This window comes from Argentina silus (assembly GCF_951799395.1).
Source record: "Argentina silus genome assembly, chromosome: 3".
In the NCBI taxonomy this organism is placed as follows: Eukaryota; Metazoa; Chordata; class Actinopteri; order Argentiniformes; family Argentinidae; genus Argentina; species Argentina silus.
Window position 1 is genome coordinate 28,868,786 of NC_139657.1, and position 21,702 is coordinate 28,890,487.

The 21,702-nt window shown below is 41.3% G+C and overlaps 1 protein-coding gene across 3 annotated transcripts; it reads right to left on the reverse strand.

The window, feature by feature from the left end:
- Nucleotides 1-1,653: 1,653 nt before the first annotated feature.
- Nucleotides 1,654-20,598, reverse strand: wasla (WASP like actin nucleation promoting factor a). Of its 3 annotated transcripts, none has more exons than XM_083666873.1 (11): nt 19,738-20,598; nt 18,172-18,275; nt 14,990-15,076; nt 14,619-14,715; nt 13,774-13,797; nt 9,746-10,001; nt 9,376-9,418; nt 7,703-7,856; nt 4,191-4,786; nt 3,490-3,598; nt 1,654-3,284 (listed from the first exon to the last, which is right to left on the reverse strand). In XM_083666873.1, exons 1-11 carry the CDS (start codon nt 19,769-19,771, stop codon nt 3,223-3,225), a joined length of 1,566 nt encoding a protein of 521 aa, XP_083522999.1. In that variant the 5' UTR covers nt 19,772-20,598; the 3' UTR covers nt 1,654-3,222. The 3 variants fall into 3 exon arrangements, with proteins under 3 accessions (XP_083522999.1, XP_083522998.1, XP_083523000.1); XM_083666872.1 differs by having other exon boundaries at nt 18,141-18,275; XM_083666874.1 differs by lacking the exon at nt 18,172-18,275.
- Between the last annotated feature and the right edge of the window lie 1,104 nt (nt 20,599-21,702).

The window sequence follows — 21,702 nt, forward strand, 5'->3', positions numbered from 1 at the left end:
GCCAAGCTGTTTCTCTCACCATCCCAACTGTCTCGCTCCCTCTCTACACCAGTCTTAAAATATCTACCTACTTATCCACTTATTGAACAGATGGGTAGATACTATCTGTCAGTAGGACATCTGTTGATCTGCCAATCAACAACCAATGCCCTCTTTGTCCTTTCAGGTGAACCTCGCACAGTGTCCATCTTGATGGTGTCGCTCAGAGAACAGCAACGTGATCAAGAACAGTTCTCAAACACTCACACACTTTATACTGTATTTCTTTTGAAGAGATTAACCATTATTACCACTTTTGGCCTAAATATGAAAATAACAGAGATAATAATGAGAGAGTTTATATTGCATTACCTTATAACTTAATGACTGGGAAAATTCCAACCAGAATTGACATATTTCTTTGCATTTATGATTGTATTTTGTTACAGTGTGTGACATGTAAATATGTTTCTCTTGTGCTGTGAAATTAACTGTACCCTAACTGTTAGATTGCATTATGGATGGGTACAATTTATCAATTAAAGTATTGGTATTTCACTACTGAAGACCTACATTATGTTAACTTTAAGAGGGTGGGGAGAAGTCCAAGTGGATTATTCCCCAGATTAGCTGGTTTATCAATGTTCTTAGAGGCAAATCACTTGAACTAAACAGATCTAGATTTGACAAAAACAGGCATTATTTATTATAAAAATCCTTATGACGTGTTATGTAATTCTTATGAGAATAGAGCCTGCAGTTGGCTTTATGAGTTCATTAGTGTTACCAAATTGTCTGTAACACACACCATCAAACACCTGTTCATAAAATAAATTTTAACTACAAACTGTCTAAATCTAGGCTTGTGGGGCCAAAACAAGCAAAATTTGAAAATGTTAGCAATATCTGTAACTGAATCACTTCTAATTCCGGCCAGTTGCTTTGTGAGTGCCTTGGACTCGTTCCCAATTCCCTAAATTCATTTTGCAACTGTCCAAAGCAAACATGTTTTCCCTCAAGAGAATCTCTCATAGAATGACCTCAGAGAGAGAGAGACCCCTCATTACTGTCCCGTGTTCATATCATCAAAAGCCCTTTCAATGAAATGTCAGTTAAATGTCAAATATGGACATTATGTTATTATGGAAAATGAAATCCTACACTCGGAACATAAGTGGAACCCACGATGAGAAATTGAGGCACATTATGACAGTAGCACGTCTGACACGAAGGGAAAGGGTGGATGGGACTCTGTATGCTTAGAATAGAGCAGAGTGGGTTTAGTGAAGAGATACAAAGAGATAATTGCTATTCTGTCAATCAAAACATTTTAAAGAATGTGAATGTGCAACAACTTAAACATGAGGTAATGTCTTATTATATAGATCAAAGCTAAAATAAACATCGGAACTAAAACAGTGAGAATCTGTGTATCATATTGAAAAAAGAATAGGACATGTATAATAGGACAAAAGAATGTACAGCCACTAGACCCGCTCTTTAGTACAATAGCTATAAGTATGCTGGAGTATCGCAAGACTTGACTGAAATCAATAAAAGGAGGAAGAGAACACAACTCTACTATTACACGGCCCATAAAGGCCAAATTCATGTTGTTGTTTTCTCAAACAGATCAGGTGTCATATCGTTGAAAATGGAAAACATGACACAGGCTCTGTAAATATTAACATTTATTTAAGTAAACAATTTAGTATTTTCATTGCTTTTTTCCCAAACCATTTTGAAGGTTTGATGTCAGTATTATGGTTTCTTAATGCAGCAACAGCCTCAGTGGAGGATGGTAGAAATTCAGACAAAAACAGCATCCATTATTTTCTGTACAGTACATACTGTATAATGGAATTTCACAGGCATTATCATCATCTTGAAAGCATTTATGACAGTCAAACCAACATCTCTTGTTAATTCTTGCAAATGCCGATTTTGGTTCATTATTTGCTTCTGTAGGGAGGCATTTACAGAATCATTCCATAAAAGTAATGGTTCGCTTAACAAAACGGAGAAGATATTTAGAAATCTGCGCCTTGATGTGAACACTGACCATATAGCTAATGCTGATGCTAATGAATATTCTGCTCAATTCAACAGGAATGAGAGAATAATATGTTTGGGAATTGTAACCAGATACACAAAGTAACAAAGAAAGAGATGGACAGACCACCACAATACCCAAATGAGCTTATTTCAGTGTGTGTGTGTGTGTGTGTGTGTGTGTGTGTGTGTCTTCTGTATATTACAGTGTCAATCATGATTCTAACCAATGGAAGTTCCGTGATGCAATAGGAAGAGCATCATCTGGGCTGTGAGCCTATGAATGACAGCATAAGCTCAGGATGATTTAGCCTCTTATTTTCCTCATCACTAACACACTTAATTGGAACACAAATATGACTCTATATTGTAGTGAATTCCATTTCCAATTTGTGCAAAAATATAACATCCTCGAACACACAAGCATCGAGTACATCAACGTGAGTCAATTGGGGCCTCATTCTAATAAGTGGACTTGTTATGAAAAATAACTGTGCTAAGATTTCAATAAGAAAATCGAAGGTACAGAAAAAGTAGGGTAAGAAAATAGTGTTATCTTGCATTAACCAATGATTACAACACAAGAGGATCCCGCCCTTTTCGATACATACATCTCCCTTTCTGTACGGACGTGGGAACATAACATTCAAAGGAACACACCAATACAAATATATCCCAACAATTGCACACGGTTAATCCAGGGGGGACACCGTACGACTTAAACCCACTGTTGTCTTTAGGCTGTCATAAGCATGGCATAGCAGGTGACATTGTCCACCTGATATTATCTTACCACAGGCTACCTTGCACTGTTGTGCCACATCTAGCGGTGGTCAGGCTAAGCTAGTCATTTTTATCAACATTAACAGGTGTGACACATCTAACCTAATCAATTATGCCAGTTTATAACCTTACTATGTCGTGCTTTTAACAGTGTTAAGTGCGTTCTATGATAGACAGTCCCAGGAAAGTGTAACCAGATACTTTACAGAGGATGTGTGACAAAACTTTACAGATTAAATGAATGAGGTATTGCACAGATTAATAAAAAACAAAAGCAAAAAAAAGGCAACAATAAATATACAGCAAATTCATACAACATTTACATTACAATTTTAGTCATGTTTTGGAAGATTCTAGGAACAGTTTTAGTGTCAGTTGTTTATAGGGAGAAGGGGAGGAGAGACTTAACTAGTCGTCCCATTCGTCATCATCCTCAAAGTCCTCATCCTCATCATCATCTTCATCGTCATCTAGGAAAAGGATAGGAGAAGACTTGTCAACACAACAGAAAGGACACCTGAAACTCACATTTTAGCCAGTATGTGGAAACTGTTGTTACTAAGCAATGGCTAAATATTGGCTTACTAGGATGGCTTGGCCATCAATTTAGCCAGCTATGCCCGGTTGAAGTGTAAAAGTGAAGCGGAGGTTAATGGGGTGACTGTGGGTGCCAACCTGAGGAGTGGATGGCTTTGCTCCTCTTCTGCATCACCTCCATGAGCGCACCAACGATGCCCGCCGAGGGGGCCGGCGTGGGGGACCCGGAGTCTGGGCCGTCTGGGACCTGAGAGAGACAGACCAGAAAATACATCACAAACTGTCAGTGAATATACTATATAGACACACATGCACGCACGTGCGTAAGTAATGGGACAGTGAAGCACTCACTCCAAAAATTTGGCTCTACACTCCAAAAATTTGGATTTGAAATCAGACAATTACTATGAGGTTAAAGTAGAGATTCTCATATTTGTGTACATATTGGTTTCACCATTCAGAAACACTTTTTATGCATAGTCCCTCTATCTCGGGGTAAGTAAGGGAACAGGTTCATCAAATGTCCAAATGAAGCACTCATGTTTAGTATTTGGTTGTCAATCCTTTGCACACAATAACTGCCTGAAGCCTGCGACCCATTGACCCTACCAGACAGTGCGTATCTTCTTTGGTGATGCTCTGCCAGGCCTATATTGTATATTGTATGTACTGTATATGCAAAAATCGAATATAACACTGGAATATAGAATATGAAATCCTTGTAGGGTAGGATCTGTACAGTTTAGTCAGTGAATATGATGTGGACCAAGATTGCACTAATCCAGTGATGTCCACACTAATGTCAACACTACATGTGGTGATGGGTTCCAGCTACTCACAGTCTTGAGCTTCATGCCCTGGCGTATCTGGTCTAGGAGCGCGTCCCGGCCCACGGTGGTGGCTGGGGGCTTGTTGATTTGTTCCACCTTCTTGAGCTGGGCACCCCCCCGGATCTGATCCAGAAGGGCCGACTTACCCCCCGAGCCCGGGGGCGAGTGGGGCGAATCCCCCCCTCCTAGACCGTCAAGCTCTGGCAGGGGCGGGGGTCCCGGTGGGGGTGGTGGAGGCGGAGGTGGAGGGGGTGCACCCACACCACCACCTGATGACGGCTGGGTTGCAGGGGGAGGTGGTGGCGGGGCCTGAGGGGCCAGGGAGGCGTGCGAGGGTGGAGGGGGGGGCGGTGGTTGCTGCTGCTGGTGGTGGTGGCCGCCATGACCTCCCCTGGTCGGGGGCGGAGGAGGAGGGGGGGCTCCCAGAGCCCCTGGTCTGGAGGGGGGTGGGGGCGGGGGGGCCGAGGTGGGGGCGCGTGAGGGCGGAGGGGGAGGTGGGGCACCCCGGCCCCCTCGGGATGGGGGTGGTGGAGGGGGAGTGGGGCCTGAGCTGTGGGGTGGGGGTGGGGGCGGGGGGCCGCCACGGGAGGGAGGGGGCGGTGGAGCTGAGAGAGGGAAAGAAAAAAAGGAAATGGAAGAAGAGAGAAGTCACCAAAATGGTCAACATGTTTTATTCAGCAGTTTAAATGACAAGGATGCCGTGAGTGCCGGGTGGGTAACACAGTTACCATTAAATTACTAACGAAGATCAACTTGCACCACATCCCAAGATAAAGTGTAGTTAGAACTCTGCCATCCCAAACTTCCCATCCCAAATATCTCCAATACACAAACAAAACTCCCTGCAACAAGCTAGCAGTCAAACTCTAGCACCCAAATCTACATTCACCCCTCAAGTCTCCAATCAATGCTTGATTCTCGAGTTCACAGTTTTTAATGTAGTTGGATGAGTAAATAGCTGGTTATACTTCCCTTGACTACGAGGGGAAATATCCACTCATATTTCAGCTGTTTCTGATATCAACTTAAAAGGGGGCAATCTGGGAATGGTAGATCCATCAAAATCCAACATATAAGCGTGGTTTAATTAAACAAAATACTGTATAGCTTGTAAACAAAATACTGTATAGCTTCAAAACATGGTTAAAACTATCATTTTGATCTCATGGATGGTCAGTCCTTGCATCCATAGCTCCGTCTTTGTATTTCACATTGGTTAACCCTATTTCTCTCAGCTGTTAAGCAAAAAAAGTGGCTGGGAGAATACTGTTACTGTTTAAATCCCAGATTGCCCCTTTAATTGAATTATTTTTCTGCTACTGTTTAAAATGACAAAACTTATTTACTGGACTTACATAATCAATGACAGAAAATCGAGGAGAGAATCTGAAAAGCTGGAGAATAACATTCCATAGTGGCTGTGTGTGCCCGTGAGGGCTCATCCCCAATATGCATGGATGCTTCCTGTTTACATTGTAAACAAGTGATGTATTGACGTACAATAGGCCAGTGTTTAAAAGGTTCATACTGCCATTACAACGGTGATCTACCTCAATGCCACTGCTGCATCAGACACAAGTTGTGAAGATGTGTGAAGTGCTGCTGAAAGCCACCACAAGGTGGTGACAAGAGCTGTGAACGATGTTTCAAAAGATCCATCCTTCTGTTGGTATTATTTACTGAGGGTGCTGACATTATTGGTGTTCCCTCCAAATAATCACTAAAATAAAAATGAGAGAGAGAAAGGTTTGTGATGGTTTGCCTTATCAGCTTGTCTTATCAGATAGATTGGCAAATTCAAGTTTATTATAACATGAATTACAGAGATGAAGAGGGGAAATGTAAATATCTTAATTCAGGACCAAGCAATGGGACTAATTTGTGTTTTTCAAATATCCTTATGCATTATATACAATAATGCTTCATAGAAACAAGCACAATATAAATGTGAAGCAAAAGTGACCAGGAATAGATGCGTAAATGCATACCAGATACAAGTAATTTGTTGATAATATTGTATTATTATATATACTATTATACCCTCAGGCTATGCACCTTTACGCAATGGCATCCGTATTTGTTCATCCACGCTTATCCCCCCTCCTGGTCCTTCTGCTTCAATACTTCAACAAATTATGTTCGGGTCGGCTCAAATTTCTTGGAATTAATACGGACCGGGTCTGTTTTGGGTATTGCGCGTATGTTACAGTGGGCCTATGTTTATGACAGAATTTTGGTGTGGGGCATGGCTGATGTTGGGAGAAGGGTATCCGTGCTCTTATCTCCCCATGTCCTCCTAAATAATAGCCTGTTGGTGAGACACTTCCAGGCCAGGCACCTGCAGAAAACAAACCTTCTTGTCTGGCGCAATGTAGCATTATCATCAGTGAGGAGAGGCAGATTTGCGATTGGGGGAAATAAACGTTCCAATTACTTGGCGGTAGGTTGGCGGTCTATTTGTAATTTTGAAATTCTAACAATGCTAAAATGTGAAAAACTAACAGACATAATAACAGGTGAAACAGTGAAACCAATTGGTACACAAATACCATCAAATAAAAGTTGAGAATTTCTACTTTAACCTCATAGTAATTGATTGATTTTCATTTAAAATCCAAACCGAGTGTATAGCCAAAAAAATAAATTAAAAAAAGGCTTCACTGTCCCATTACTTAGGCAGGGCACTGTACATTCCAAATATTCCAATTTAAACACTGACCTACTGTAAACAAGTGCCAATATCTTTGAGGTACAAATAAAAGTATTATGATGTACCTCACAAAGCCAAACCACGAGACTGTTAGCTATTTCTGGTCATGCAGGTAAAAGTTCAGAGTCAACACCTGAGGCAAAAATGCCACCCTCAACTTTATGGAGTGTTGGAGGCTGTCAATCTTAGTGAGTGACAGATGCAACTGTGAGAGCCATGCACAGATAGAAACAGAATGAGAGAGAGAGAGAGAGAGAGAGAGAGTTCACTGACCACATCACGCAGCCTGGTTCGTTTAAGAGACTAGATTGCTTAGAGCATTATAATATAATATATATGATATTTAATTTACTTAGGCTTAAAGTAAAATAGATAGAATACCACACCTTTAGACATGCTAACCGAAACATTGCTACGCTGGTAGTTCTTAATCTTCCATTTTCAGCTTGAAATTTAACTCTGTGGCACATACCTGCAAGTTTAACTTTGGGCCAAATCAAAACATATTCACCGTTTGTGAGCTACCACTCAGATTTGCTTTTGCTAGCAATCATAACAGTGTCGTCTGTCTACAAAGATGACAAATGTTTACATTTTGTGAGGTACAGACTTTCATAGCGTATTACCAATGCACATTCTGCAACAACTGAGGTTCATCCAAGTTTGACAGATGTTACAACCATGTACCCGAAATTTGAAGGTAATCAACATGAACCAGGATGTTGAAGCAATGTGTGTGTGTGTGTGTGTGTGTGTGTGTGTGTGTGTGTGTGTGTGTGTGTGTATGATGTCTGGTTTCAGGTAAGCTCACCTTGTCTCCGGAGCTCGTTCTTGACGGCTTCTACTCCTCCTTTCTTCTCAATGAAGTCATAGATAACCTTGGACGTCTCCTTGTCTTTGAGCTGGGCCTCCGAGATGCCACACATGTCAAACAGGTTCTTCAGCTCCGGGTCCAGGTTATTCAGCTGGGACACAGACCAAACACAGTCAGGAAGCCCAAATGTACATTTCTTGGACATTACTTAAACATGGCTGTCAAAAGGTCCTTATAGACGTCAAAAATAGTCATGACACCTGAAAGACAAATCAATTTTAGTTACATTTGACTTCAGTCCTCAGTCATAAGGCTAATAGTACATTCATAAAAAACAATATCAAAAGTAAAGGCGAACAGTTATGATACCAAAGAAGTCATGACTAGTGATCTTGGATTTATTCAAATGGACTAGTTTAAAGGCTATGGCCACTGAAGAACAATGTCTCACTTTTGAATTTTGAAATCATGAAATTGGTTTACATGACCATATGAATTCTTGCTCAACTCTCCAGAGAGAATACTCTCCCTTAATGATAGTGTAACAAATACACAGTACAAAAAATAATGCAATGGCAGTTCGATGAAGTGTACGTATTCATCGACACTCAAAAATACTACAGCATCCAATTACTGTGATTTGTTCTATCAAAGGCAGTTTGAGTCTGCCATCTTGTGGATGAAGAGTGGAATTACAATCATGGTTGCCTGCACCAGGTCTGTGTGTGAAACACATTAGCCAGCCTCCAAAGGGCCTATTAAAAACTTTTGTGCACATTAAAATCTGATTGTCCATATCTTCAATCCATTTCTTTCCACAGTTCTTTTCATGTCTTTACTCAGAAGAAAAGAGTGCGAGTGATCCCTAGGTATGCATAATTAGCCAAGTAAAAAGACGCATAATTATAACCAAGAGAATTGGATCCAATTAGTCATGGTCATTACTGTCAGTAAATAAACTGCTTTTTATCCTTTAGTGGGTAATTTGGTGACTGGTATACATCATTGATTTAAATTCAGTTTGCCGCTTCTTGGTTGTTTGGAGATGGGGGGGGGGGGTTCTGTATGAACATGTGTATATGACTATGGTGTATGAAATTATTATTCCTACGAAACACTAATGGAGGAACATGTTTTGTGCATTGTGTAGGACTGGAGAGTATACATCTGCTGGTATCTAACCATTAGGCAACTATCCATTAGCAAAGAGTATAGTGAAATTATACAAATATGTTACCGCAAACTATTAACTTTTTAGAAAAAAGGCAGAACAAACAGTTATCAATTATCAAAGTGAGACCAGGTTACTGACATTGGTGTATTCAAACGATTTATCAACCAAAATCTATCACAAGAGCGACAAGGACATTTATAGCATATTCTGGGTTGCATGGGAGGCTTGTATGACAGAATCTAATGTATGATAAGTATGCGCTGTATACAACAAGAGACCATTGTGCAGGTCAATCATGCATCAACCACACAGTTTACCATTGTGTGCCCAAGAAGGGTCCGGTTTACCCACACGGAGATAGATTAGTGCCTTTATTATTGTACATATATAGAGATCAACTCACAAATGTGTACCATGATCTATAAACAAAAAACACAATGCACAAATATAATTGACTATCCACACACAAACACCTCTTGACTCTTGTGGTACTCACATCAAAGCCTGTGTTTGGGTCCCAGCCCACGTGTCCAATGTGCCTGAAGAAGGAAACACAGGACAAACAGGGGTGAGGACATACACATGCTAGTACATACACACACACACAAACAATTGAGTCATTGAACGAGGGTCTGAAGACACAATGAAGCATGCCCTCAAACGTGAGTGGCAAACTCAATATGTTGCGCAACTTGACAGTACAGTACAAACTCAAGCCTTAACAATAAATCTGGATCAACAAATCCTAAAGCTCGTAAAAAAGACAAACACTGAGTTCAAAAAATCTAGGAATACACTTCCTTAAGAGGTTGAGAATGAGGAATGTTCACTCTGAAGTGCGTTGATGGGCATTAGTGGGCACTCACTGGAAGTTGCTGGGGGTGCCGATGTCAGCCTTGGTAAGCTTCTTCCTCTTGCCCTTGACTTTCTTCTCCTTCTTGCTCAGGCTGCTGTGGCTGAGCATGTTGTTGAGGTGGTAGGGCTGCTGCTGCTGCTGCTGTTGCTGCGGCTGCTGCTGCTGCTGTGGGTGGTGGTGGTGGTGGTGATGGTGGGAGTTGTGGAAGCGCACATTGTTAATCTCTGGGTTCTTTATGTCCACCGTGGCCATGGGGAGAGCTGGGCCTACCAGGAGGGAGGGAGAGGGCTTGTTAGAACCAGTATCTTACAACCAGGGCTGGGAACCTCAGAGGTAGTATGCAGTGTTTCACTCACAAAATAATAAGGGGAGGGTATAAATACTTTTTCGTCCAATAGTTCAAACTTCATCCGATTGCAGTATGTTAAATACAATTAGTACATTTTTTTATTTCTTAGCCACGTATATTACAGTAAACCGGATGAATTCATGCTTTAATGATTCAACCCATGTATCTAAACATCTTAAAAGGGGCAATCCTTCATTTGCTTTTCGGCCAAACTGCTGACCTGCCACTTGTTGAGATCTGGATGCAGGGATTAACAGTCCATGATATGAAATGACAACTTTGGGTTATGATAACGTACTAAACTCATAAGGCATTTATTGCATATTCTTTGAGAATAAATGGGTATTGAAATTACTATTGAACAGTTAGAAAAAATCACAGATTGTGCCACAAAAAAAACACCACAAGAAATGTGCATATTCAACTGCCATGGCAGTCCTACACACAACAGCATCACATTTGTATCTCCAAAAAACATCTAGAGAATTTGAATCAAACAGGTGACATTTCAGGGATATCGTAGCTGTCTCACAGCTAAAAGACACACACACACACACCAGTCTCTCCATTTATTTTCCAAAAGGTCCAGACAGGCTTATCTCAACACAGTGTACAGACAACAGAGAACACTGGGGTCCTCGGGTTGACTTATCGTCCTCTTGTAGCCGTAGACACAGCCCCTGTGAAAAAGGTTAATATTTTCCAGCATTTTCCAGGGCGGTTAACAACTATGACAGAGTTTGGGTCAATTCCATTCAGACAGCAAATTCTTTGATATCATTTAAAAACAAACTTGAAACAAACTTGAAATAAAATAATTGAGAAATGGTTACCAGAACCGAACGCTAGTTAATCTGAAAACAAAACGTACAAGAAACTGTACGCCTGCGTAACAATTATTATATTAGCTATTTGAAAAAGTCCTGATGGGACAAATGACTGGGGATTTTTGGCTTGAACCAGAAGTAAGTTCACAGACTACATTTTGACAAAACTACTTTACCTCTCTATTCCCTGAGTGACTGGTAAATAGTACTGACCACAACTATGCCCAACAACGCTCCCTACAGTAAGCCTGGTCTCTTCGCCATCTTGTTCTGCTTGGTTCCTCGAGCACCACGCCTCCCTTCTCCTTCTCCTCCTCTTCCTCAAAAGGAGAGAGGCAGGACAGCGTCACATAAAGCCCATCCACCAACTCCATCGTATATCCAAGCAGCACCAAACAACCTTCCAACTCCAACCCACTGTACCAATAGTCAGTGGATGGGCTTGTTGGGATGATAGTACAACACATTTCCATTCCATTTAGACAACATGGTGAGCAAGGCTCTCCAACTGACTGGGTGTTGGGCCAGGGAATAACCAAGAGCTACTGACTTTAACAGTGGACAAACACAACTGGAAAAGAGTCATACTGGTTCATGGCCAGTATTTGTCTGGTGTGTGTGTGTGTGTGTGTGTGTCTTATGTGACATCAGTACAGCATGGAAGGTTTGGCCAACTTTAGAACTGGATACCATGTTGCTGCCTCTAAGCATTCCATTCATCCATGCAGGAAGAGTAGTTGGACTTTAGTTATAATTGTAGTGATTCAGCTACTTCATTCTTGAAAATTAGACAATCTGCCAATATTGCCCCAGGAGGTACCAACATGGCAGCCAGGGAACAAACTGAATTATGTGACATTGGCTAAATACGACAGACCCTAATCCCCTTTGATTGAAACCACAATTACCAAACTCTCCCCAATGTATGGCTCTGGCCAAAACGCCACTCTGTCCAGGCAGTTCTGCCCCAGTCCTTGGGTATAAGATAATCTCCACGAAACACAGCTGGATCTGACAATCAGTAATCCACAAATAATCCCCATCCAAATCCTGGATTCCCAGTAAATGTTAGAAGTCTCTGCTATCAAAGACTAAATGAATGCATGACTGATATCTCTCTCAATTTCAGACACTTTTGCCTTGTCTTGCCATTTCACAGGGAGCTTCAATGGTACAACGAGTGTCAACATCAGGATTGTGGGTTTGATTCCTGTATCGGCCACATTCAACTGAATGTGTGGTGCCTGCCTGGATAAAAATAGTCTGCTAAATGACTACAATTAAGTAGACTTATTGTCTACTTCAACAATTAACTGCGAAGTGGTTCGTCCCCCTTTATTACACTCACTGGCCACAATTCTTATACACCGTCAATCATTGAACTCCTATATCTAGTGTCTTCCATTGGGTTATAGCAATATCTGAGTTATTTTCTGCAAAAGCAGTATTCACATTCAAAGTAAAAAAGTAAAAAGGAGCATATTTGGGAGGGGAGGGAGGCAAAAAAGGAAACATCTCCCAAAGCAAAGAGGCGAATGTAGGGCTAATATGTCGCCTTGTTAGTTTCATGGTCAATAACAACACTAAAATGTCACGAAGAATATCCTTTTATTGAGTAGAACATTCCCTCTACAGGGCCTAAGCATTTTGGACCATTTGTAAAACTAAAAATAGACTTAATAGCCTCGTCCCAAATCTGTATGTGCTTTAGCCAACTCTTCTGACTATTGTTGTCACGATGGAGGAGTTGCCTAAAGCACATACAGATCTGGGACCAGGTTACAGCTCCATTGAATAGGGACACTGTAGATACAGATCTCAAATTGTGTTTTATAAACCTTCAGCTCAAAGTGAATACACATGCTCTCTGCCAAGGCTGATTTAAAGGGAGAGAGCTTGAAGTTTAACACACACATAAAGAGATCCATGTGGCTTACACATGGGCCTCCCAATGCAAAGATCAATCCTGAGGCAATGGTAGCATTTAATTACTGTGTCATCTTAGTCATACTCAGAGTGAGGGAATAACAGTGTGTGTGTGTGTACACACGCTCTAGGGTGACCAAACCTAAAAAGCCCAAATGTGGGAGTGACATTGTATAGGAATAATAATAATAATAACAATAAAAATTCAGCCTGAGGGGAATAATGATAAGTATAAAAGGCAATTTTTTCCAAACCAATTTCATGCAGTTCTTGGTAATTTTACATAATGTTGACTCCGCATATATTTTCAGAATCTTTGTTTTATAAAAATATCCTAACGTGGGTCAATCATTCACGTGGGAGCAGCATGCAGGTCCTATTTCCAACATGCTGTCTAGCTGCGACCACTTAATGACTACCTTTGCCAGTCCAGTTAGCATGCAGCAGACCAGAAAAATTAGAGGAAAGATACGGCAGACGGACATTGAAACAACAACAAGTTGCCATGGAGAACATTGAAACTGTAGCCACCTCTTGCATTGCTCCACTTTCCCGCACCTACTGTGCAAAAACTGATTACGACATGATATATTTACACTTTTGTTGTATAATATTTTTATAATTTTTCTATAAAATGTGAAACATTATAGTGTGGTTCTGGGACGCGGGACATAGGGCCAAAATGCGTGACTGTCCTGCACTGTGGGACATTTGGTCACCGTAACGCGCTCCCTTGCTTTTGATTTCACTCCTATGCCTGCATATCAGAAATGTGTGTAGGTCTGTGTGTCACGTTTAATGTTTGCACTTGATTTCACTTAAGGAACTGATAAGTCCTACCGTATGTATGCCTTCAGATAGGAAATAAAAACCAAAGATATTATTTGGAGTTTAAACTCTGGATCAAAAGTGGTATAAATCAATGTAATAACATACCATTTGGAGGGTCTCGTCTTTTTTCTGCAAAACAAAATCAACAGGATTATCATTCCGAAAGCCAATTCAATCGGCGCTAGCCCTGGCTACATCTACATTTGAGCGATAGAGAGATATGAGTGTGAGAGGCCAGCCACCTGAAAGGCAAGCATATTGTTTGGAAAGCCTGTGGTGAGTTAGTATATGGCAGTCAGATGGACAGACTGAGATAGAAGTTGTGCCCCCTTTGTCCAAGATGGCCACCACAAGCCAGAGGGTACATACTACTTCTATTCAGATCCTTGGTGTCGGTTGCATTTCGATCAGGAAGAGTGTTCAACTGATACAAGTCCAAGAAACAAGCATACACAAGAAAGAAGGAGAGGACGAACAATGCAGTCTGAAAGCTAGCTGTCTGTACCGTACCCCTTTCCCTGCGCCCCCTTGCCATTGAAACCTCCTCACAGCAGACAGCAGCTCACTTCAAAGGCCAGCATGCAGGGACAGAAAGAGCTGGAGGGAAGCCAGACAGGAAAGCTGCTGCAGCCTTTTACTGCACAGAGACGAGCCACTGTCTTCACTGAAGCCAGAGAAAGACACACCACTAAGTTTACAACAGCAACCAGCAAGATGGGGAGAAACAGACCGGAAGCCCAATCCCAAACCAATCCCTAGACACTTATTGGGTTTGGGTTTGGATTTGGCCCTTGGTTTTGTTAGTGTAGCAGGGACTGAAAGCTGTGGTTCCTCCCTGTCCCTGTCCAGGGGTGAAGGATTCAAGATCACAGTCGAGACATTGCGGATGCAGAAGGAGAGTAGGTAGAGCCTGCCTGCGGGGCCACCATTTTGAGTTTAGCCATAGTTACCCGTTTTGCGTTGTCGCCGGCCGAGTAGGTCGTTGACTGCAGCTCTGAATCGTTTGGCTTCTTCTTCGCTGGCAAAGTTCAGGCCTACTTGGCAGTTCTGGAAAAAAAAAGTAAAGCACAATTAAGTATTCTAAAACCACTGTCCATAAAGTTGAGCTTGCTCTTGATTGGCATGCATGAATTCTGAAAAACAATTCCAAAGCGTGGAAGTTGAAACCCAAAGAAGTGCACTGAATTATGATAAATTATAGTATAATGAGCCAAAACACATTAAAACATAGTAAGTTTCACTGAATTATGTTTTGACATGGAAAAGTGGCAATCAAAAGTACCAACAGACGCAGGAGTAAACAAAGAAAAAGATGACTTACATCTCCTGCAAATGAAATGAAGTACGATCGGGAGCTGTTGATTGAGAAGTTATTGTAGAGTTCCTGCTCAAACATGGTTTTCCCTTCCTGGAAAAATAAATAACAGAGTCAATATATAAGTCTAGAAGGAGAAAGAAGAGAATATAGAAGGAGTTTGCAGAGTAAAGGTAATTAGTATGGACAATAAACACTAGTTACAGCGTTAAATATGTTTATAGTCGGATGGTTCCCTACCTTCTAAAATAGTCTAATGGGCTAGGAGTTGTTTAAATAGCTGCTACTAACTTCAACTTTAGCCACCACTAACAAAAAACTAATGGGAGTGCTGGGAGAACAGAAAGAAATCAACATTTGTGTCCACATGACCTCAAATGAACTCTCTGACTTGGTTGGAAGTTACTTTTTTTGTGTTCCCCAATCACTCTCATTGTTTTTGTGTTAGCAGTGGCTAAAGTTACAGTTTCTCCTAGCCCACAGGCTACTTTCAAGGTAAGGAACCATCTGACTATAAGTTGAAAATAATTGAACTAACCCTTTAACACTAACACACAGATATACATTGCCCTGCGTAAGTAATGGGACAGTAAAGCTTTTCTTTTTTTTTCTCTTTTGGCTCTATACTCCAAAGTTTGCAAACAGTTACTAAAGTAGAGATTCTCCGTTTTTATTTGAGGGTATTTAGGTCCATATAGTCACCATACTTTGTATTCATAGTCTCCCTATTTCAGGGCACCAAAAGTAATGGGACAATTGACTTGACAGGTTTTTTTTTTCTGATAAGTCAAGTGTTCCATTACATCATTTGTGTGGAAAAAGGTCTTGTGGACAGATAACATGAATATTATCATGTACTAGACTGATTGCAAGTAGAATGTTAAGAAAAAAAAGGTGGAGCTGAAGTGGTTCAGTAGTGTTAGAAGATTCGCAGAAGAAGTTTGTGCGAATGAAAAGAAAGCTGCAGAAAACAAAGAAGTGGAGCTGCGGCTGGGAATGCTGCGGCTGGGAATCAAACAAAGCCCACCTTCTTTATTATGCTCTCCAGGCTGGAGGTATTTATAAAGCACCAGGAGACTGAGACAAACTGTCCTGAGGTAAACACAGGCAGCGTTTGTTTACTAGCTACAGTGCCTTCCGAAAGTATTCAGACCCCTTCACTTTTTCCACATTTTGTTGTATTATAGACTCAATTTAAAATGGAATCAATTAAAAGACTTCAATCATCAATCCACACACAATACCCCAGAATGACAGAGCGAAAATAGGTTTTTTGAAATTTCTGTAAATTTCGTCAAATTTATTCTATTGAAATACAGAAATACCTCAAGTATTCAGACCCTTTGCTGTGCCACTCTTAAAATTAGCTAAAATGCAAAAATGTCATCAACAAATCACTCAATAAGTTGAACTGAGTACATCTTAATGCAAGGATAACAGTTAATATATTAATATCTTTGTTTTTATAGGGTCTCTGATTTGCATAGGAATCAATCATAGGAACAACTACTGAGGTGAGAAACCTTGGGTCCAGCCAGAAACTGTGTCCTACCACTGTTGCTTCCACACAACACCATCATGCAACCAGTAAGCAATCACACCTGAGGATGGCACTGTTTAACACCAGATCCATTAACAACAAGTGTTCTTGATCTGTGGGACAGTTTTTTGGGATTTCTTAATTATGGTGAGCTCATTCTTCGCTCATCCACTGTAGAAGTCTTCCTTGGCCTACCAGCCCGTTTGCGATTGCTGAGCTCACCAGTGCTTTTTTTCTTTTTCAATAATGCAACACTGTAGATTTTGGCTATGTTTCTGATTGATTTTTTTTGATATTTCAGCCTCATAATGACTTCTTTGTCTTTCATTGACGTCTCTTTGGTCCTCATGTTGACAGACACCAATAGCAGACTCCAAAGGCAAATGCAAATCCTAGAATCAATGCTAGATATAGACAGCTCTCCTATGCCTGCACACATGACTAACCAGAAACACCTGTCGAGACAATTTTCCAATACTTTTGGTACTCTGAAATAGGGGGACTATGTATAAAATCGGAAAAAATAAGACACTGAATTAAAGCTGAAAATCTCTAATTTAACCTCAGTCATTGTAGGATTTAAAATCCAAACTGTTTGGACTATAGAGCTAAAAGAAGACAAAATGCTTCCTCTTTCCAATACTTATGGAGGGCAATGTAACTGCTGACGTCAGCAGCAGAACGTAATCTGAATTGTACAGAAGCATCTTGTCTGCTTGAGTACAAACAAATGCCTCCAAATTCATTGGATGGCTTCATCATACAGTAAGACAATGACCCAAAATATACAGCAACAAAAACTAGGGAGTTTTTCAGGGCCAAAAAGTGGAAAGTTCTTGACTGGCCAATTCAATCTTTAGATTTAAATCCAATTGAACCTGCATTTAATTTCCTGATAAGAAAAACCCCCAGCAAAAACAAAAACCTCAAAACAAACAACAACTGAAGATGGCTGCAGTTCAGGCCTGGCAGAGCATCAACAGAGAAGATACTCAGTGTCTGGTGGGGTCATTGGTTGCAGACTTCAGGCAGTTATTGCATGAAAGGATTGTAGACCAAATAATAAACATGACTGCTTAATTTGGACATTATATTAATCTGTCTGATTACATTTGTTGCCCTGAAATAGGGGGGCTATGAAGAAAAAGTGTTTCATTTATATCTAAATGGTGAAACCAATAAGTACACAAATACCATTAAATAAAAGCTGAGAACCTCTACTTTAACTTAACAGTAATTGTTTGATTTCACTCCAAACTTTTATAAAAAATGCTTTGCTGTCTGTTTACTTATGCAGGACACTGTATAAAATATATTCACTGTATGTATTTGACACAATATGTCCATCAGCACCCCACACTGAGGTGAACTGTCAGTACCACATACAAATAATAAAAGCTCCACTTTTATAGATTGGGGGAAGACAGTTGCCTCTAGGGTTGCGATAATTAGGCTAAACTAGGTTAGGCTTCTTCAGCTACGCACACAAACACACACCTTGATGTCAAACACCCTAAACTAGATTAGGCTTCTTCAGCTACGCACACAAACACACACCTTGATGTCAAACACCCTAAACTAGATTAGGCTTCTTCAGCTACGCACACAAACACACACCTTGATGTCAAACACCCTAATGAAGTATGACCTCAGGGGGTTGTCCTTGATCAGACACGCTACTCCACAGCACCTCTTCACCCAGGAGGAGCTCCTGTCTGCTCCATACACCTGGACCACTGCTGAGCACAGAGTCTGGAGGGAAATAAAGGGGGGGGGGGGGTTAATTTGTGAGTGTGATGCAAATCAATTGCTAGTCAAGGACTGGTGGTCAACCCTGGTGCAGTAGGACCAAACCAGGGCTCACGCACAGACTTCTGGGGCAACCTGATTGGTGCACAGCGTTCAGCTACTTACGGAAGTGACTTTGACCCACTTTGAAAGAGGTGTTTTATTGCATGTTTTCAAAACCAAATTTCCAGCGGATCACTTTCATAGTTACCAAGCAGGAAACAGACGCCTTTACAGCCTGAATGGTACCTGCTAACTCAAGAACATAATGAATGTATGAGCCAAAACACTAGCTGTGTTCAGATGTTAGAGGATGTCAAAAGACAGGTATGAGAGAGTGACCTCCAACGGCTGTTCGGGCTCGGTGCTGAGCTGGAACAACAGTCTTTGCACACCTCAGTCCTCCAGGACCAGGGTTGGCCACCAGCCCAGCACGGTTCAAAACCTGTCAATAGCTAGTGTACAGCTAGATATTTTTAAGCAGGTAACAATGAGGGTTCCGTCACGTAGAGCAAAACAATCGAGAGCTCCATTCTTTTTCACCATGGACACAGTTTGCAATCTCTGCCTAGTCGCCACAGAGACCGTGTAAGAGGAAATATGAATTTGGCTTGGCTTCTCACTCCAATGTCACACCTAATCGTAACACAGGTCACAAACCTACCATAAGTAATCAAATCCTGTAGGTTCCCAGAGTAGGGAAAAAGGAGGACATGGCAAGTAAAATGTGAAGTAACATATTCCAGCAATACATTTAGTTTGCATATACACTTCACAGGTACATTGGACTACCCTTTCCGATTTGGAAAATGTACTTGTTCAAGCATCATATGGTAATATGCAAAAAAAGAGCTGTGGGCTCGCCCAAGCAAGTTGCACTGACTGTCAAATTTAACCAAAATACAGTAGTGCACACATGCGCAGTGCCTGCAATGCGACATCCGGTTGAAAAGTCAATGCATTGAATGTGAAAGTGAACTGTCATAATTTAATAACACAGTCCGGCGTGAAACTAATGTAGCTGGCGTCCGAGTGGATTGTATGTCAATATGGCAACATTGTTTCGGCATTATTAATCGCGAGGTATATGCATGCACCGCATACTGAGAGCGACGTAGCATCTCGTCCTAGGTTGCTGCCAGGAAAATATGAATACGGTGTGGCACAAAGATTCACGTTTACTGCCAACAAAATCCATGACAGGCAAAGACCCAGACCTGCATCACTCCAGCAAAGCCATCGAAAAACCTGCTGAGCTGTCATGCGCCTATATCGCCTGGTTACTGCCATCCTTACCCCATATAGGAACATGTAGGGAAAACATCTGTTACAGACAACGAATCTAATTCCATTGCAAAAAAAGAAAAGGGATATAAAATTGCAGTTGAACCTGAGACTGTATATGGTCGTAAACAAGACAACTTACAATGGATTTCCTCCCCAGGTAGTTGAAAAGGCATTCGTTTTCTTGCGGAGTCAGGAGAATAGAGCCGACATTTGCAACTCGCCGGGGCGGATGGCTATTCATGTTCGGAAATAATTATCTAAAGTAATAATATAAAGTGTTCTACCCTAGATAAGGAGTAGACGATTACATACAATCCATGCAGGCTTTGGTTGCCATGGCCTGCAACCGGACCATCTTATTTGGTTGTCTCCAAAGCGGAGGCCTGAACATACGATGTATTTCTGGATCCCAGTCGTTGGATAAAAACCTCAACGTGTCCTTAGGGCCTCAAAGAAACCATGGGAATCCCAATATTTGCAGAGAACAAATTCTAAACTTTCATTCGGAACTCCAGCTGCAACATCGATACATCCATCCAACATGGCGGTAGGAAGGAACAACTTCCATAGGGATGGGAGGGGTGTTCCTCACATCTAAATATCCCATCAACATCAAAGAAAATAGCCTCTACTTCAGGAAAACTATTTTTTTTTGGGGGGGGGGGATGATGATCGTACAGTATTGCAATTATAATACTTTGGTCGTGGAATGCGAGCAGGAACGCCAAAATGTATTGAGATTAGGAATGGTCTTGCCCTATTTCCCCATGGATTTTTGCAACGGCATCTACCATTTTGCAACAGGAATGCAGTATGCGTAAGCGGAGGGGGTTCGTGAGCGTGGAGGAACTGGGCGGTGAATGGTGTTTGTTGTTTTAGTATGAGGGAGGAGCTACTGCTGTCTGCACGTTTTCAAAGACAGGTAGCTGCATCATGACAAGGACTTAGGAACCTTTTGGGAAAATAAACCCACCTGACAGCTTCTCTCCTCTCTCCCTCTCTCTCTTTCTCCCCCTCTCTCTCTCCCCAACTCTCCCTCTCCTAATTTAATTCAAATACTGATCATCAGATAGAGGAAGATCAGGATGGAATAGCTTGTAAAATACTTTTCATTTCTTTGTATGGGGCTTCTTGAGGATTTGGACTGCAAGACATGTCACCTAAAGATGACATCTGTGCTCTTAAAACTTAAGCGTTCATGTAATTGATTAGATGATATAATCACTTTGTAACCATAATTGATCTGAATAAGAATGTGAGTTATAGCCACTGTCTGTTTGAAATAGTTTGACTTTGAGTGTTTTCGAGGGTAAAGGTTTAATGTACTAGAATAAGGAACTTCTGCTTGGGAGTTCAGGTCTAGTCTTAATAACCTCACCCCATATCCCACACATTATGCCACAGTGTGCAATGCTTCATCCCCCGGAGGTTAAGATTTGTCTGGATTTGAACCCCACCCCCTACCCCTAACCCACCCCTCACATCTACATCAAACAAACAAAAACGAGGCCAGGAAGAGAAGTGGACAGATGGACAGACTGTATCTGAGTGTGGTGTCCCACTAGGTGCCACCTGGCTCTTCCTTAAACCCTGTCAGAAAAGCATTAGCGAATGCGCTAATCTACGAGGCTAGCAGTTTTGTGTGTATTGTGTGTTTGGGGAGTTGTTTGGTTATACACAAATATATTACTGAGCGCTAGTGCACCTTTTACATTTACATTTACATTTATGGCATTTAGCAGACACCTTTATCCAAAGCGACTTACAACAAATACATTTGTTTCAGTAAGTGAATCATCTATCCAACAGACATCATAAGACAAAGTAAGCAATGCTCAGACCAGGGGCCAGGCAGTCGTAATGCCAGAAGCCTTTTTTAAATTATTATTATTGCACCTATTATTATGCATGTTTTGCACAAAAGAGAATTGCTGCTGTGTCAGTAGTCCAACCACACAGCAGCCATGTGACACACACACACACACACACACACACACACACACACACACACACACAAAGACCTCCTACTTGTACAGAACTAGTCAAGATCTCTGGCCCACTGTATGTATCCGCCTGATGGGTCACGTCATGCCAGGTGGTGGCT

Coding starts and splice junctions, on each gene's coding strand:
- wasla (XM_083666872.1), bottom strand. CDS start 19,839: ATGAATAGCCATCCGCCCCGGCGAGTTGCAAATGTCGGCTCTATTCTC. Junction 15,077..18,140: donor TTAGGGTGTTTGACATCAAG/GTGTGTGTTTGT, acceptor TTATTTTTCCAG/GAAGGGAAAACCATGTTTGA. Junction 10,002..13,773: donor AAGACGAGACCCTCCAAATG/GTATGTTATTAC, acceptor CCCTCCTGGTAG/GCCCAGCTCTCCCCATGGCC.